The 16,564-nt window shown below is 38.6% G+C and overlaps 3 protein-coding genes across 3 annotated transcripts; all 3 read left to right on the plus strand.

Annotated features, from left to right (window-relative positions):
* The first annotated feature begins 952 nt into the window (after window positions 1-952).
* Window positions 953-4,100, plus strand: LOC121765536 (squalene monooxygenase SE1-like). The gene is made up of 8 exons (XM_042161724.1): window positions 953-1,301; window positions 1,450-1,561; window positions 2,154-2,328; window positions 2,588-2,756; window positions 2,845-3,063; window positions 3,135-3,410; window positions 3,490-3,768; window positions 3,873-4,100. Exons 1-8 carry the CDS (start codon window positions 1,071-1,073, stop codon window positions 3,975-3,977), a joined length of 1,566 nt encoding a protein of 521 aa, XP_042017658.1. The 5' UTR covers window positions 953-1,070; the 3' UTR covers window positions 3,978-4,100.
* Window positions 4,101-5,944: 1,844 nt separating this feature from the next.
* LOC121764755 (probable pectin methylesterase CGR3) lies at window positions 5,945-9,139 on the plus strand. Its single transcript, XM_042160775.1, has 6 exons — window positions 5,945-6,303; window positions 6,407-6,446; window positions 6,804-6,842; window positions 7,863-8,237; window positions 8,471-8,517; window positions 8,757-9,139. The coding sequence occupies exons 1-6, from the start codon at window positions 6,175-6,177 to the stop codon at window positions 8,907-8,909; spliced, it is 783 nt and encodes a 260-aa protein (XP_042016709.1). The 5' UTR covers window positions 5,945-6,174; the 3' UTR covers window positions 8,910-9,139.
* A 1,628-nt stretch (window positions 9,140-10,767) lies between these two features.
* LOC121764727 (CSC1-like protein RXW8) lies at window positions 10,768-15,819 on the plus strand. The gene is made up of 9 exons (XM_042160737.1): window positions 10,768-11,142; window positions 11,746-11,892; window positions 12,122-12,185; window positions 12,419-12,628; window positions 12,711-12,890; window positions 13,471-13,769; window positions 13,836-14,124; window positions 14,288-14,803; window positions 15,507-15,819. The coding sequence occupies exons 1-9, from the start codon at window positions 10,862-10,864 to the stop codon at window positions 15,693-15,695; spliced, it is 2,175 nt and encodes a 724-aa protein (XP_042016671.1). The 5' UTR covers window positions 10,768-10,861; the 3' UTR covers window positions 15,696-15,819.
* The last annotated feature ends 745 nt before the right edge of the window (window positions 15,820-16,564 follow it).

Here is a 16,564-nt window from a genome sequence, read left to right on the forward strand (position 1 = left end):
GCTATTGTGCTTCCATTTAATTACTCAAGTGCTACTCTTATTAAGCATTGTTATACGCTTTATATTTGTTCCCGTAGTTCTATAAGTTGTCTTTCGTTCTCAATTGCTAAAAAAAAAAAATCAGAACAAACTATCTATTAGTGCTAATTTTTTCCATGCTAGATGCTTGAATAATATTCTGACTATGTGTGTTCGAGATGCATTAATTGCTTTGGAAGATCAAATTGACCCTATTAGAAATGCAGCAATGTGTATATGGCGTGCTGATATGTGTTTGCTTAGAAAATGAGCAACATTTTGCAAGAAAAAAGGGTTTATCCCAAAGTAAGAGAACTACGTGGGCTTTGATTCCTCAATAAAATTGTGGATACGTAGGCAACTCAACTTAAATTTGAAAAGTTTAACTTTGAAAGTTTAAGTTGATCCCAAGCCCTTTTCAATTTTTCCTTTTTCCCCCCCCATTTCATGTTTTTTTTATTTACCTTCCGAGTCCGACGAGGCGACGAGACTTGTAAATTATATTACATTGTTGTATGTTGTTGTATTGTATACTTATGTATTGTAAATTGTAATGTATCGTTGTTCGTTACAACTCAAAATCAATAAAATTTATTTCATTTTCTCCTTATTCGTCTTATTTGTGCTTGAATTATGCATTGTCTTGTTCCGATTTGTTGTATAAAGCCAAATTTCAAATTAAAAAAAATAAATAATTGAACCGCGAAACCGCCGGTTCGAAAACCGGAACCGCCAAAACCGCCGGAAAACCGGCGGTTCTGAACCGGAACCGGAACCGCCGGTTTTCGAACCGGAACCGGAACCGGAACCGTGAAATAACCTCACGGTCCGGTTCCGGTTCCGCCTCCGCCAAAACCGGAACCGGCGGTTCCGAACCGGAACCGCCGGTTTTCGAACCGTGGGCAACACTACCAGCGAGGCATTGATTTGGTTTCAATTTTGCATCTTTATTTAACCAAGGAAGAGGGGAATACACATCCATCGTCTAGCTGCTTGCTGCGCCACCGCATTTCCGGGGGCCGGGGACAATTGGGCTCGCATTGCCGGAGGAGATGGTCGATCTAACCCTTCTGGGCTCCCTTCTGCTTGCCATTTTGGGGGCTTTCCTCTTTTTCCGTAATGGGTTCTTGAAAAAGACCGAGGAGAGTAAGGGAGACACCGCCGCCGCCGCCGCCGCCACCGTCGTCGACGAGAGGGAATGCAGATCGGGGGAAGGAGGCGATGACATCATCATTGTGGGTGCCGGAGTTGCCGGCGCCGCCCTTGCTTACACTCTCGGAAAGGTAGCGCCTTTTTTGGATTTTTTGATGTTGATTGGATTTGTTGTGTTTTGCAATTTTGTAAATGGTTGGATACCAGATTTAGAAATGAATCAATTTGAACCTGATTTTTGCCATGTTGTTGGCTTGTGTGTTGTTGATTTGGATCAAGGATGGTAGAAGGGTTAGGGTGATTGAGAGAGACTTGACTGAGCCTGACAGGATTGTGGGAGAACTCTTGCAACCAGGTGGATATCTCAAGCTCATTGAGTTAGAACTCCAAGGTATAGTGTGTTCTTGTTTTAGTTGGTGTATTCTTCTATGATACAGATACTGCAAGTGTTACTGTGAGTTGGATTAGGTGTTTGTAGTTGACATTAGATTTAAAGTTTGAGTTAGAACTCCAAGGTATAGTGTGTGTTCTTGTTTTAGTGGGTGCATTCTTCTTTGATTTTGCAAGTGCTAATGTGATTTGGATTAGGTGTTTGGAGTTGACCTTAGAATTGATGTTTTGAGTTAGAACTCCAAGGCATAGTGTGTGTTCTTTGTCTTAGTGGGTGTATTCTTCTTTTATTTTGCAAGTGTTACTGAGATTTGGATTAGGTGTTTGGAGTTGACATTAGATTTGATGTTTGAGTTTGGAGTTTGGAGTCTAAGGTATAATGTGTGTGTGTTTTCTTGTATAAGTGGGTATTATTCTTCTTTGATTTTGCAAGTGTTACTGTGATTTGGATTAGAAGTTTGTAGTTGACATTGGTGTGTGTGTGTGTGTGGATACATTTTGGGGGATACATTTTGCACTGTTATGCTGTCTGTTGGCTGGTGATGTTTAGTTTTATAAATGTTAGTTTGATTTGGATGTGTTTTCGACTCCAGATTGTGTGGATGAAATCGATGCTCAGAGGGTATTCGGGTATGCTCTGTTCAAGGATGGGAAAGCCACTCGGCTGTCCTACCCTCTGGAGAAGTTTCACTCGGATGTATCTGGACGGAGCTTCCATAACGGACGCTTCATACAGAGGATGCGCAAGAAAGCTGCTTCGCTTCCCACGTATTTGCGTCTCCCTGCTAATTTGGATATATCGATAATGAATCAGTCTCTTGTTATGTTTATAATGATCTTCTGTTTGAATCTGTGCCTCTCTTCTTTCCTGAGACGGCCGGTTCAATAAGGGGGCGAAACAGATTAGATTTGGCGTTACATAGGATCGAGTATTTGAAGGATTACATGATCAAACACCGAGCGTTAAGTTAATTATCGAATCCATCAAGTTTGTGGTGGACTAAACACTAGTTTCTTTGTGTGGCAGTGTTACACTAGAGCAAGGAACCGTGACATCTCTCCTTGAAGAGAAGGGGGCTATAACGGGGGTACAGTACAGAACAAAATCGGGCGAGGAGATGAAAGCTTATGCGCCTCTGACAGTCGTCTGTGATGGGTGCTTTTCCAACCTGCGACGCTCTCTTTGCACTCCTAAAGTAAGGTTCATAAAGAAACATGTTTGCTGTTAAATTCGTCAGTTGCTGCAGCTTCTTCGTTGGGCTGAGACTCCGTTTTGCTTTGCAGGTGGACGTACCCTCCTGTTTTGTGGGACTGGTCCTCGAGAAGTGTGACCTCCCCTTTGCGAACCACGGGCATGTCATCTTGGCAGACCCTTCACCCATCTTGTTTTACCCCATCAGTAGCACTGAAATCCGATGCCTGGTCGACGTTCCCGGTGAGAAGGTGCCGTCCATATCGAATGGTGATCTGGCCAAGTATTTGAAGACTGTCATTGCTCCCCAAGTAATTACTTCTCCGGTTGATCTTTGTATAATCCTTGCTTTGGCTTCGTTGCTGATGTTCGACTGTTTCAGGTCCCGCCCGAGCTGCACGGTGCGTTCCTCTCGGCCATTGAGAGAGGAAACATGAGGACAATGCCAAACAGAAGCATGCCTGCTGCTCCTCATCCGACCCCGGGAGCTCTGCTCATGGGGGACGCGTTCAACATGCGCCACCCCTTGACTGGAGGAGGGATGACCGTTGCATTATCAGATATAGTCGTCTTGCGCAACCTCCTTAGGCCGTTGAGAGATCTAAACGACGCGCCCACCCTCTGCAAGTACCTCGAATCTTTCTACACCTTGCGCAAGGTTGTCGATTCGATCATCATCAGCTCTCTAAATTCACATTACGGTTTCTTGATTTTGAATTGTCTGTTCTCATCTGCAGCCCGTGGCATCGACCATCAACACGTTGGCAGGCGCCCTATACAAGGTCTTTAGTGCCTCGCCGGATCAAGCAAGGAACGAGATGCGCCAGGCGTGCTTCGACTATCTGAGCCTCGGAGGGGTGTTCTCGAGCGGGCCAGTGTCTCTCCTCTCTGGCTTGAACCCACGGCCGCTCAGCCTCGTCTGCCATTTCTTCGCGGTGGCGATATATGGCGTTGGCCGGTTGCTGCTACCATTCCCCTCCCTGAAACGGATGTGGATCGGGGCCAGATTGATATCAGTGAGTAGAGTAGTACACACATGTTAAATCCATCTCCAATACTAGTTCCATAACTCCGTTCATACTTGTTTCATCTGTTAACTTGTTGTTTTTCTTGGTTTCAGAGTGCGTCGGCGATAATCTTTCCGATCATCAAGGCTGAGGGCGTCCGGCAGATGTTCTTTCCGGCCACCGTTCCGGCATACTACAGAGCTCCCCCTGTTAAGTAATGGTCATTTTGTAGCCAACACTGCAATTTGATGCCAGAAAATTGTTTGTTGTTTAAGCTGACTTGTGGTTGAGAAATTTGAAGTTAATTGCCTTGTGTAAATGCAATCCTTTCCTTCTCACAAGTATTTGGTTTATTTCACAAACGACACAACTCTTTTATTTTTGGGTTGGATCTTACGACGCCGTTTTGATGATGAAAACACTACAATTAGCAATGCTTCTAAACACGAGAAAATTGGGTTTCTAGGTGAATTTGCCACTAAAATAATGAAAATGTATTCATTTTGTTATGTATTCCACATATGGGAAAAACGCCAGTGACAATGGCGTGTCTATAAGTAAACACGCCAATGGTACTGGCGTGTCTATACGTAAAGACGCCAGCAGAGTTGGCGTTTTATAATGCCGTCGTATTTTACTCGTATTTTCTCCAAATACAGTTAAGTTAAAACACGCCAACTAGGTTAGCGTATTACGTGATAAAACGCCAACAAAGTTGACGTGTTTATTAGTTATAGACGCCTATGGAATTGGCGTGTTTAACATAAACACGCCAGCCTCATCAGCGTGTTTTTGTTGAACCATATTTCCCCAGATCTCCCCCAAAATCGCGAACCCTAACCACTATCCCTCCCCAAAACGTGAAAACCCTTCCCAAAAATGCGAAAACACTTTCCCTTGCTCGGGTCGACCCGGTGGTGGATCTAAGCGTGTAGATTTCGATTTTGGCTCATTCTTCCAAATATTAGTCCTCCCAATCGGTTAGTATATCTAATTTTTGACTCATTCTTCCAAACATTAGTCTACCAATATTTGTTGGATTGTTATAATAGTATATATTGTAGTGTAATTTATATAATTATTTGATGGATTGTTTTGGTATTATATATTGTCACTAGGGTTTAGGTTTATAAGCCAAATAAAACTCAAATAAACCAAAACCCACATAAACCAAATCAATTTGCCCACTTTTTAAGCTATAACAACCCTGGGGTTTAGGTTTATAATCAAATTTATACTCTAGCTAAACATCAATATCTCAACTATCTCAACAATACACAAATTCACTTAAACCCAAACAATGCAACATCAATTTCAACTCAATTCACAACCCATTACAAACCCTGGCTAACTATCCAACAATTACTCTAATAATGTACTCCCTCCGTCCCACATAATTTGGGACACTTTGACCGGGCACGAGTTTTAAGAAATATAATGAAAAGTGAGTTGAAAAAGTTAGTGGAATGTGGGTCCCACTTTTATATATTAGTTTTATAATTAAATGTGAGTAGGAATGAGTTAGTGGAATGTGAGGTCCACTACCAAAAATGGTAAAAGTGAAATGGGTCAAATTATGTGGGACGGCCCAAAATGGAAAACTGGGTCAAATTACGTGGGACGACGAATTTGGGGAAAACTAGCACCGATTGATGAATGGAGGGCGAAATCACGGAGAGGAGGGCGAAATCGCGACGAGAGGGGCGCTGCTTTGGATGAGTTTTTCGCGAAGTGTGTGGTGTGCGTTTTTTCGCGATCTGGATGAGGCTGCTATATCATTCTGTGTTAACACGCCACTCGTGTTGGCGTCTTTACCCTCTATTATAACACGCCAACCGTGAGGGCATCTTTACCTAAAGACGCAACTCTTTTCGGCGTTTCTAATTTCCTAAACATGCCAACCCTTGAGGCGTTTTTTAATTAAACACGCCAACTCAGTTGGCGTGTTTTATTTAAACTGTATTTGGAGAAAATACGGGTAAAATACGAGGACAGTATAAAACGCCAACTATGCTGGCGTCTTTACTTAAAGACACGCCAACACGAGCGGCGTTTTTTCCATATATGGAATAGATAACAAAATGAGTACATTTAGATTATTTTAAAGACAAAGTAGCCTATAAACCCGATTTTCTCTCTAAACACAAGTAACGATTAATATCAAGCATATCTACGAAATTTTAGTACTCAAATTTTTTTTCTACAAGAAAATGAAGCTTGATTAGCAAAATTAAACTCACGCCAAATAACTAATTTATGGTTACAAGTTTCAATCCCAGTTCTTCTGCATCGATTGATTCACCAGGAATTCCGTTAACGGTTAAATCTAATGATCACCACCATTCCTAATGACTACTCCAACATTTCACCATTACTAAAGCTGTGAATCAAATCAATCACTCAATTTTGATAGCAATGAAGGTTTGGAGACGGCCGGTTAATCCCGCCCGGCGCCCCTCCGAAAGCGAGGCAGCTTCATTTGCATCGCACCTCCATTCCAGATCCCGCCCTCCTCCATACTTATCTATTGCACTCTTAATTCTGGTATTTTTCTATTTCATTTTTTACGAATTCGATTTCGTGTGCTTTGTGATGTGATTAGGGTTTCAGCAACGGATTGAATTTTGTTCCTTTTGTGTTTTTGCAGGGAGCAATCCTTGTAATTGGTTATCTGCGTGTCGGTCAAGGTCTATCACTTCCCCTTGCTCAATATATCTCTTCATTTCGCTACTGACCTAGAGATTTGCTAGAATTGGTTCCAATCAAACTGTGACAGTCACTAATTTGCAGCTTTTTTAGCTGCTTGTTCTTCATGTCATTGTATATATACACATGTTCAATCATCAGAAACAGAGTACCTCATTTTGTTTCCAGTATTCTGGTCCAATTTTTCATAATATTTTTATTTATTTGATGCTCTTTCGGTCTAGCTTTCTCGTGGTTATGAATTGTGCTGTTAGGCTCTTAGGTTACGAGTTTATGCGTTGTTCTAGCAGTAAAGCATAATGTTTTGCTTTGACTGATGATCAGTGGTTGCGCTGTAGATGCTTTGGGAAGTAAACTAGCTCTCAGCTGGGCTCAAGGTACCTAAATTCGCTTGCTTTTTGTGAACTATCTTGTTTGTTTTATTAGTCTCCTTATAACCCGGTGCTAGGCTGCAACATGTTATACATAGGAGTGATTGCTGCACGGCCGATTTCACATATATTTTAAGGATAGACAAAGCTGTTTGTAATTTAATTAAGGTCAGAGGGGTATGTTTTGGTTTTTCTGAGTTGTCGTAAATCTTATTGCTTGAAGATTGAAAAGGTTACACATGGGGCTTCTCATGATGCAGAAACACATGTTTGATCATCATTCTACATCTCACAGGTCTTATATTATTTCTCTTCAAAATTTTATCTCAAACTAAGGACCATATCGACTTACCTTATTGCTGGTTATTTTAATTTAATTAGTGCAGTTTTCTTCTCTTTGAGATATGGGTCTTTTGTTCCTTTGCTAGATGGAGATTTTTTTTCCAAAGGCCCTTGTTGATCTAATTAGACCTACAAACTAGCTTTAGACATTCTCTTCAGTGTCATTTACGGAAGATTCCTTTTTCCTGAAAGGAAATTACATTTGCAAGTACTACCTCTGTGACATGAATCTCTGTGTTGCATAGATACAACACTGCCAAAATGAAGATGCTTGATGCTTCATCTAGTCTAGATTTTATATTAAGGAGTAGCGGATTGATTTTCCAGGATATTGCAAATTGATTCCATTTTAGATGTCAAACTTCATTAACGAAAACATTAAATTAGTGTTGCTCCCTGCTAAAACTTCTAAACTCATTTGCATTGTACATTCCAACTGATTGCTGGTGTGATAGTAAAGTAGTTACAATTTGTAGCATAAAAGATTTCCTGAAGTGTGTCCTTGGGGTTTATACAGAAACTCGGAGTGTTGATTTCAGCGTTCCAGCATCATATTATAATATAGTGGAAGAAGACATTTCCATCAATATATCAACTATCTAGTAGTTATCCGTACATTAAAAAAAGCAAAAAACTGATGTTTGATATGCTGCATCCCACTAAAAGTTTCGAGTCTCTGTTCAGGTGATGTTTCATGTAGCGAAGAAGTTCAACGTGGAATTCCTATTCTGAAAGCAGCATATGGGGACAGCTTGCACAAGGTGCTGCATGTCGGTCCAGATGCTTGTTCCACTGTTTCCAGATTGTTAAGAGAGGAGGAGACCGATGCTTGGGGCGTTGAGCCATATGATATAGAGGATGCTGATCGGAAGTGCAAGAGAATGGTGCAAAGCGGCCTCGTCCGAGTGGCTGATATAAAGTTTTTACTTCCCTACAGGGCAAAGTCATTTTCTCTTGTGATTGTGTCGGACGTACTGGATTACTTGTCTCCAAAGTATCTGAATAGGACTATTCCTGAACTTGCGAGGGTGTCATCCAGCGGCCTTGTCATTTTCACTGGTAAGAGAAACATCCTACGCTTTAGACTTACTCTTTCACCAGATCCAGTAAATTTTGCTAGTTTAGAAGATACAAGCCTTATCCCGCTAGGCTGCTACCTGAATGTATTTCTCCCACACAATTGCGACGAATTGTGTATGCAAGAATTCCATAAATTGTGGAAAGCTTCTTTATCGTTGTTCTGACAGCGTTACTGAACTTGTTTCTCAAACTTTAACTTTGCACATTTGTAGGATACCCACGTAATGTCAAAGCTAAAGCAAACAGACACGGAAATTCGGTAACCCATTTTCATTTCACATAACAGTGGATATTGGATTTTGTTCAAGGAGAGGAAAATGATCAAGTGCAGTGCAACAAAAAAAATTTGGTTCATATTTTGTCACCAAATAGTTCAAATAGAAAAACCAGAGATTTATATATGGTGTTGCTGTCAAAGAATATATAAGGAACAACAAAATGACAATCAGAAGAGATGGCTTTGATCAAACTTTCATTGAAACCTCTCTTCTCCAACAGGTTAAGTTGAGGAGCGCGAACTGGTGGGGCGAATATTTTGATCATCTGAGCTTAGAGGAGAATGAAGACATGGCTAAGAAGTTCGAGAAAGCTGCAGAAAAAATGTCGCACATCCCACATTGCCAAATTTTCCATCTCAAGCCATACAACTGATATCGGAATAGAAGCGCGTTTTTTGGAATCTCTTTCCTTTATTTATAACGAAAAGCCGACTAACATCCACTGTCCTATCCCTTAGTATCTTGATATCTCTTGTTTAATTCTATTGGGAATCTGAGAATCTGAGGTAAATGGAACACATATATAGTTATTGTAATTAGATATTATATGTTCATTCAGCAAACTACAGTTTATATAATGCCATAATGGTATATTATTACATTCGTCCATTGGCTTTGAAATTTGTCAATTGTATCTAAACCTTTAGAAATCATATTGATGGGATATGATTGATTGCTAAGTAATTAGCAATCCAAAATTAAGAATAATTTTTAACTATTAGATTATGAGATCTAGTGGTTGATATAATGCCAAGTGGATTATATTTTAAATTTAAATAATTATTAAATAAAATTAAAGAGTATTAATGTCAATTCTCTTTTATTAAAATTATCCTAACTTTAAATTTACGTAACTCTCTCGATTTAAATTATTTTTTCCCAAAAAATATATCAAATTAAAGAAACTTTTATTAGGATTCCAACGAGGTCTCAATTGCATATGTTCCGACGATGTTTGGATTATGAAATTAGATGATTTTTATTTCAGTTTTCGTATATGTTGATAAGTAGATTTTTTTTATCAACAAATACATAAAATAAAAATCTCAATATAATGCATATAAAATCTCAATATAATGTATGTAAAATCTCAATAAAACTGTGTTATATTTTCGTGTACTTGTATTGAAATACTCATGTGTGTTGATATCAGTGGACGCATGAATTTTACACATAATCGGAGAAAAATGAGAAATACAAAGAAAATAAACAAGAATTAAAAGAAATACCACTCTTTGGAATAGAACTCAGGGCGGTAGGTTTTTAGCCCAACTACCAAACCACTTGAGCTAATACTATAACAACTAATTCCATATGTATTTTATATAGATAAGTTCAAAATTGGTGGGGGTTCCAGTGGTCCCCCATTCAACCACGTAGCTCTGCTACTGGTTGATATTTGTAATACACTAATTTGATATAAAATAAACATGAAAATTATGATATGATAACTGAATTATGATCTTACCTTTTTGTTGTTATTTTGTCTACTATTTATTGGAATTCGTAAAATTTAATCTCATCCACTCATTTTAAAATCTAAGAGTAGAGATTTGGTCTTGATTTTGGATTTATGATGCTATAAGTAATAAAAGAGGACATTGATTATATTATCATCTTATTTATTAATTTTATTCCCATCTAATTTTTTTATCAATTTTTCCAATCCGTTTGACAACTATCAAAAACCTAAAATTCAAGTGAATACACCATAATGTCACCGCTCCATCCTAGAAATGAAATCCAAATGATAAAATTTACATTGATAGAGAATTAATAATTTAAAAAGACTGAAATATAAGTAATACAATTGTTAAAAGGATGGGACAAAAATTGACATTTTCATAAATTGGATATACGTAAGATATTAGAATAGATTCAATCATTAACCCAAATATATCTTGTTTATTTTCAACTCTCCCCTCGTAAATTATATGGCACAAAACGACGTCATTATTTAGTCATGTCACTTTGAAAAAATCTATAGAGCATTAATTTGGAATATATTTTCAATATTTCATACATCAAATTAAAGCTTTTTTTGGGATCTTTAAAACAAGATGTATAATTCAAATACAAGAAAATAAAAAAGAGAGAGAAAAAAGAGATGACAGTTAAAACGGTTTGCCAGCATCATTCCGATCCGCTTAACTCTCCCTCACTTTCTCTTTCTCTAGTGCAGTTTCCAAATCTCATTCTTTTCCCTTTCCTCCCAATTCATCCACATTTTTTGCTCCCCACACAAACCTAGCTATCTCATGTATGACTGAATTGAATTTTGTTATGAAGATTGGATGCATTTTTGGATCTTAAAGAAGGAGAGAGATGAACGTTGGTGGTCTCTTGGCTTCTGTGGGTGTGAATAGTGTTGTGTGTTTGGGCGTTTTCTCTTTGTATTCCGTGCTAAGAAAGCAGCCACACTTTGTGTCTGTCTACTTTGGGCACAAGCTTGCTCGAGCCAGATCCAAGCGCCATGACCCCTTTTGGCTGGCGCGGCTCGTCCCCTCCGCCAGCTGGGTCGTCAAGGCGTATAACGCCACCGAGGACGAGCTCTACGTCGCCGGGGGCGTCGACGCCGTCGTCTTTCTGCGCGCCGTCGTCTTCAGGTGATGAAATAGTGTCGCCTGTGGCGGTGTTCGGTTTGGTGGATTATATGAAATTGAGTTTTATGAATATTGTTCGGTTGGATAGATATGGCCTCTGTCTTTAGGTGAAAAAATAGTATTGTCGATGGATTACATGAAATTGAGTTTTATGAATACTCCTCTATTAGGTGGATGGGACCCAATATTTGATCTTAGGACTATGTTACAAGTCTTGGCTTTACCTATGAGGAAATTAATCTCGGGCGATCCTAGAGAAAGTTAATTTTAAGCAATCGAATTGAATACCACATGATGTTTTATACTCCCTATGCCTGCAATACAAAGTCTCACTTTGACTCGGTAAGAGTTTTAAGAACGGGAAGAAAAATGAGCTAGAAAAGTTAGTAGAGTGCGAGTCTCACTTTTACATAATATAGTGGAATATTTTACTAGAATATGCTGGGCTCGGAGGAAATGTGAAATAGTAGTTTTAATTACGGACTTCTGTTTGTGGTAAATTGAGACTTTATTTTGTGGACGGAGGGGGAAAGAGTATAATAAATTGTTTGTGTTTTTTTGTATATGAGTATGAACACCTATTTCAATTTGTTTTGATTTGTGCAGTATCAAATTGTTCACTGTTGCTTCTGTCATATGCTTGGTATTTGTTCTCCCTCTTAATTATTTTGGAAAAGAAATGGAGCACAAGGAAATCAGAGAAGAGCTTTTGACCGTCTTCACCATTGGGAATGTCCAAAGAGGATCAGAATGGTATGGAAAACTTTTGGTATTAATATTTGTTGTGATATTCACATATGAATTGTCCGCATAAAAGATGTGAAGTAAAAGCGATCAATTTAAATGCCTAATGAGTAACTCTTCCCATCCGTAATTGGTTAGGGATGAGACCTAGGGTTTTGTTGATCACTTTTCGCGTATCAGATATACTTCAATGAATGTGGTTGCGTGAAATCTAATACTGTTTTTCTCTCTTTTACAGGTTAGGGTTCCATTGTTTTGTATTGCATATCATAACTATATGTGCATGTTTCTTTCTTTACTCTGTAAGTACTTTCTTATTCTTTTTTGACTTTTGGTTCTTGGAAACTAAATCTTCCGTCTCATTGAAGATGTCCAACTTTTTTTTTTCATATCTAGACTAAAATTTGTCTATTTTCTCTCCTCTTAAAAATATTTTTCTCTCTATTTTAGTACAACCAACAAATTCCACCTAAATCTCATGCTATTAAAAAAATTAGTCATCGTGACCTATATATATCCATGAATCCTTGTTCAGGAATTCAAGCACATCATGAAGATGAGACTGAACCACATCAATTCACCACTTCACAGTGCTAGTCAGTTTACCGTAGTTGTCCGAGCAATCCCATGGATAGACCAAGAATCTTACAGTGATACTCTAACCAGATTCTTCACAGATACCTATTCAACAAGCTATCTATCTCATCAAATGGTTTATGAGAAGAGTGCAATCCAGAAATTGATGGTACTACCGATCCTATATTAAATGCAGAAATTTATTTATACTATCTAATGGTTTATGTTTGTGTTTCATGCTATATGTTTAGAGTGATGCTGAGAGGATGTACAAGATACTGAAAAGCGTACACATGGAAAGACGATATGTGAAACGACTACTGAGATGTGGGTTTTGTGGAGGCAATAATAATGCTTCACAAGAAATGAAGGAACTTTCTGATGAGTCTAAAAGTATTACACAAGAGGAAACCTTCCTTGATGATTCAGATGTGAGAATAAATTCATTTTTTAATTTATATATGCGCTTTCGTAAATATCATGATATATGCACCTTAGAGGATCTCTATGACGATGAAACACAACTTAGTAGGTAAGACAATTCTTATCCAACCATTAGGTCGGAGGATTAATAGATAAGGGGTTTCTACGAGCACTAAATGAGATGCTAGTACTTTTTAGGTTTAGTGAGTTACGTTCTAAATGCAAAATGATAATAGTATTGTTTGATATATGTATTTATATAGTTTAAATAAAGACGTGACATGCACTAAACTTATAAGTCACTTGCATTGAATTCAACGGTCTGCAAATATTGCAAATTCGTGATATATATTGATAGTTTGATACATGCAAGTGATTTATGGATTTGATGCAAATGAATTAGAAGTTTAGTGCAAGATTTAAATGATCTACGTTTTTGAATTTTACGGTTCATGGACTAAACTTATAAGTCACTTGCATTGAATTCCACACTGCAAATATTGCGAATTTGTGATATTAATTCAGTGCAAGTGACTTATAAGTTTGATGCAAGAATTTCCACAGTTCTCACGTTTTGTGTACGTATAGGAGTGTGGAGCAGCGCTTGTTTTCTTCAGGACTCGATATGCTGCATTGGTTGCTTCGGAGGCTCTTCAAACGCAGAATCCGATGGCATGGGTAACAGATGCAGCTCCTGAACCACGCGACATGTTTTGGGCTAATCTCTGTGTCTCCTACCAAAGCCTTTGGATCCGAAAGATTATAGTTGTTTTCGCCTCCTTCTTCTTCGTCACTTTCTTCCTCGTTCCTGTCGTCTTTACACAGTCTCTTGTCCATCTTGATACACTAACCCAGTTTCTACCGTTCTTGGAGAAAGCTGTAGGGAGGTAAATACTCCCTCTAAACCGACGTTGCACTATTGTTTGGCCTGCCTAATATCTGAGATATTGCAGGGTTGTATTGGAACAGCTGGTGACTGGATATCTCCCTAGTGTTATATTAACACTCTTTCTATACATGGTGCCGCCGGTTATGTACGTATTCTCAACGTTGGAGGGAGTGATATCGCGCAGCGAGAGGAAGAGAAGTGCATGCATCAAAGTTGTATACTTCGTGATATGGAATGTCTTCTTTGCCAATATCTTGACCGAGGCTGCCATCGTCCATTACCAGATCTCCATTCTCAAGCTCGGAGACTACAAAAACATACCCGCTTTGCTCGCCAAAGCCGTCCCCTCAACAGTACTCCTCTCTCTCTTTCACGTTGCCTTCTTTTTAGTTGCAAATTTATCATTACAACCTTCGAGCCATGAAAATGTCCAAATTTCTTGTCATGGCATTATATCAATATCTTTGCGACAAAACTACTTAAAAACATTAAAGCTCGATTTGTTTATTTTCTCAGGCGACCTTCTTCATGACCTACTGTCTAACATCCGGGTGGGCGAGCTTAGCATGCGAGCTGATTCAGGTCGTCCCTCTTCTCTCCAACGTGGTCAGTCGATACATTCTCAAAAACAACAGCGAGTCCTCCACCTCGAACCCCTTTTCGTTCCCTTACCACACAGAAGTTCCTCGAGTTCTTCTGTTTGGTCTGCTTGGCATCACATGCTGCACCTTGGCCCCGCTCATCCTGCCATTTGTGCTCGTCTACTTCGTCCTCGCCTTCCTCGTCTACCGCAACCAGATACTGAACGTGTACGTTATGAAGTACGACAGTGGCGGCCAGTACTGGCCGATTGTTCACAACACAGCCATATTCTCCCTCGTGCTGATGCAGGTCATAGCTCTTGGTGTGTTTGGGATCAAAGACGCACCGGGGCCTTCCACTTTCACTTTCCCTCTCATCGTTCTCACTCTCCTCTTTAACCAGTTCTGCAGGCAGAGGTTTCTTCCCGTCTTCTTTCGAACTCCGGCTAAGGTAATTAATCAATTCACGTCTTACGATTTTTTTTGAATTTTCTTGATTTTAGGCAAAAAAAACAGCCGGTTATGGTTCCAAAATTCAGAACCGGACCTATATAACTGGCTAGTTCCGGTTCAGGCTATGAACCAGAACCAGAACCGGAACCGGAACCATCAGTCCGGTTCTGGGCTGAACCGATGGTTCGGTTTGAACTAGGCATCTATTGATGGTGTCATTGTAAAAACATCATTTTTACACTAAAACTACCAACCTTAATGTATAGAGAAACTGCACTTAACGTTAAGGTGACTGGATTTTCGTGGTCTTGTGATTGCGTCCCTGCTGGGAATTCGAACTCAGGACCACGAAAATGTTCTTTATAAATTAAGTGCAAGTATAATTTTTTACATTGAATGAGGTTTTTATATGCTATTTATTCTTATTGAAAAGAATTTTTCAAAATGGTCAATTAAAAGTATTGTATTACCCTTATTTCAACTTCTTGGTTGTGAATTGTAAGCAAAATGCAATTAATTTAGTTTTGCATATTGTAATGATTAAAGAAATGGTTATATTTTGGCCTACATGCATTGGTTTAAACCTGATTCATGACTAAAAAGTGATGTAATCTTCAATTATAACCAAAATATGAGTAAGAATGTTTATGAAGTACAAGTCGATATTAGATTAGTCTAACTCTTTTTTCTTTAAAATGCAGAGTGTTATTGAAATGGACCGAGTAGATGAGCAAAGTGGGCAAATGGAAGATATCCACCAAAGTTTGCTAACAGCATACTCTCAGTACAAATCCAAGAGTGGGAGATGGGGTAGTAGAAAGTTTGGGGAGATGAGTAGGTCTAATTCTGCACATGATACAGCTGAGATGGGAGATATTTCTCATGCTTGATCATCGACAATTTTCCGCTGGTAAATCTGTCGATGGGTAATTTTCCGTTGGTAAATCGCGTGTTTTTTTTGTAGTGCTTGTTTCCATTTGAAAGGAAATCCACATGTAGATTAATAATTGCACTACTGGGCACATTTGATTGATTGATAGATATAGAGAAATGTACCATTTCAAATTTATGGTGTTTTTGTTTGGATTGAAGCTAAGTTTTGATCGATTTCATTATGAAAGGATCGATGCATGTTTTGTTTTCATTTTCAATATTGAAAAAGTCTCAAACAGCACAAACAGTGATTGGGCAAAGTTCCAACAACCACCAACAAAATGAAAGTCTAATGCATTGTTTGTGTCGTTTGAGACTTTCCCACTACAACAATTTTATCTTGTAAGGACATAAAATTAGATATGCGATTATAATAATCAAAATTGAGGTTGCGAAGAAAAGCTTCCTTATGTTGAGGACCTAATTGTCAACTAGAATCTAGAAATTTACATACAAATTGTCCCAAAAATATTAACAATAAAATAATTATTATACGTGCCTAAGACCCTAAGCACGAGGCCCACACATGATAAACTGAAAGATACCACTGAAATTCCAGAGAATTAAGTAACACAAATTCTCATTTTATAGATTCTCCATGATTTTCTGTGTGGGTCAGATCAGATAAACTATTTATAATTCCAAGAATTAAGGTCAAGACAAAAGAATAATGCCCAAATTAGGGTCAGCTTCTTCTTTTTGGAAACAGAATAATCATAACTAGTAACATTTCTTTTAACCTTAAATAATCACAGTTTTTTCTGCAAAATTCTATTCCACTGAAATTCCAGATAATTAAGTAACACAAATAATCACAGTTTTTTCT

The sequence above is a fragment of the Salvia splendens genome, chromosome 14 (genome assembly GCF_004379255.2).
Source record: "Salvia splendens isolate huo1 chromosome 14, SspV2, whole genome shotgun sequence".
NCBI classification, from domain to species: domain Eukaryota; kingdom Viridiplantae; phylum Streptophyta; class Magnoliopsida; order Lamiales; family Lamiaceae; genus Salvia; species Salvia splendens.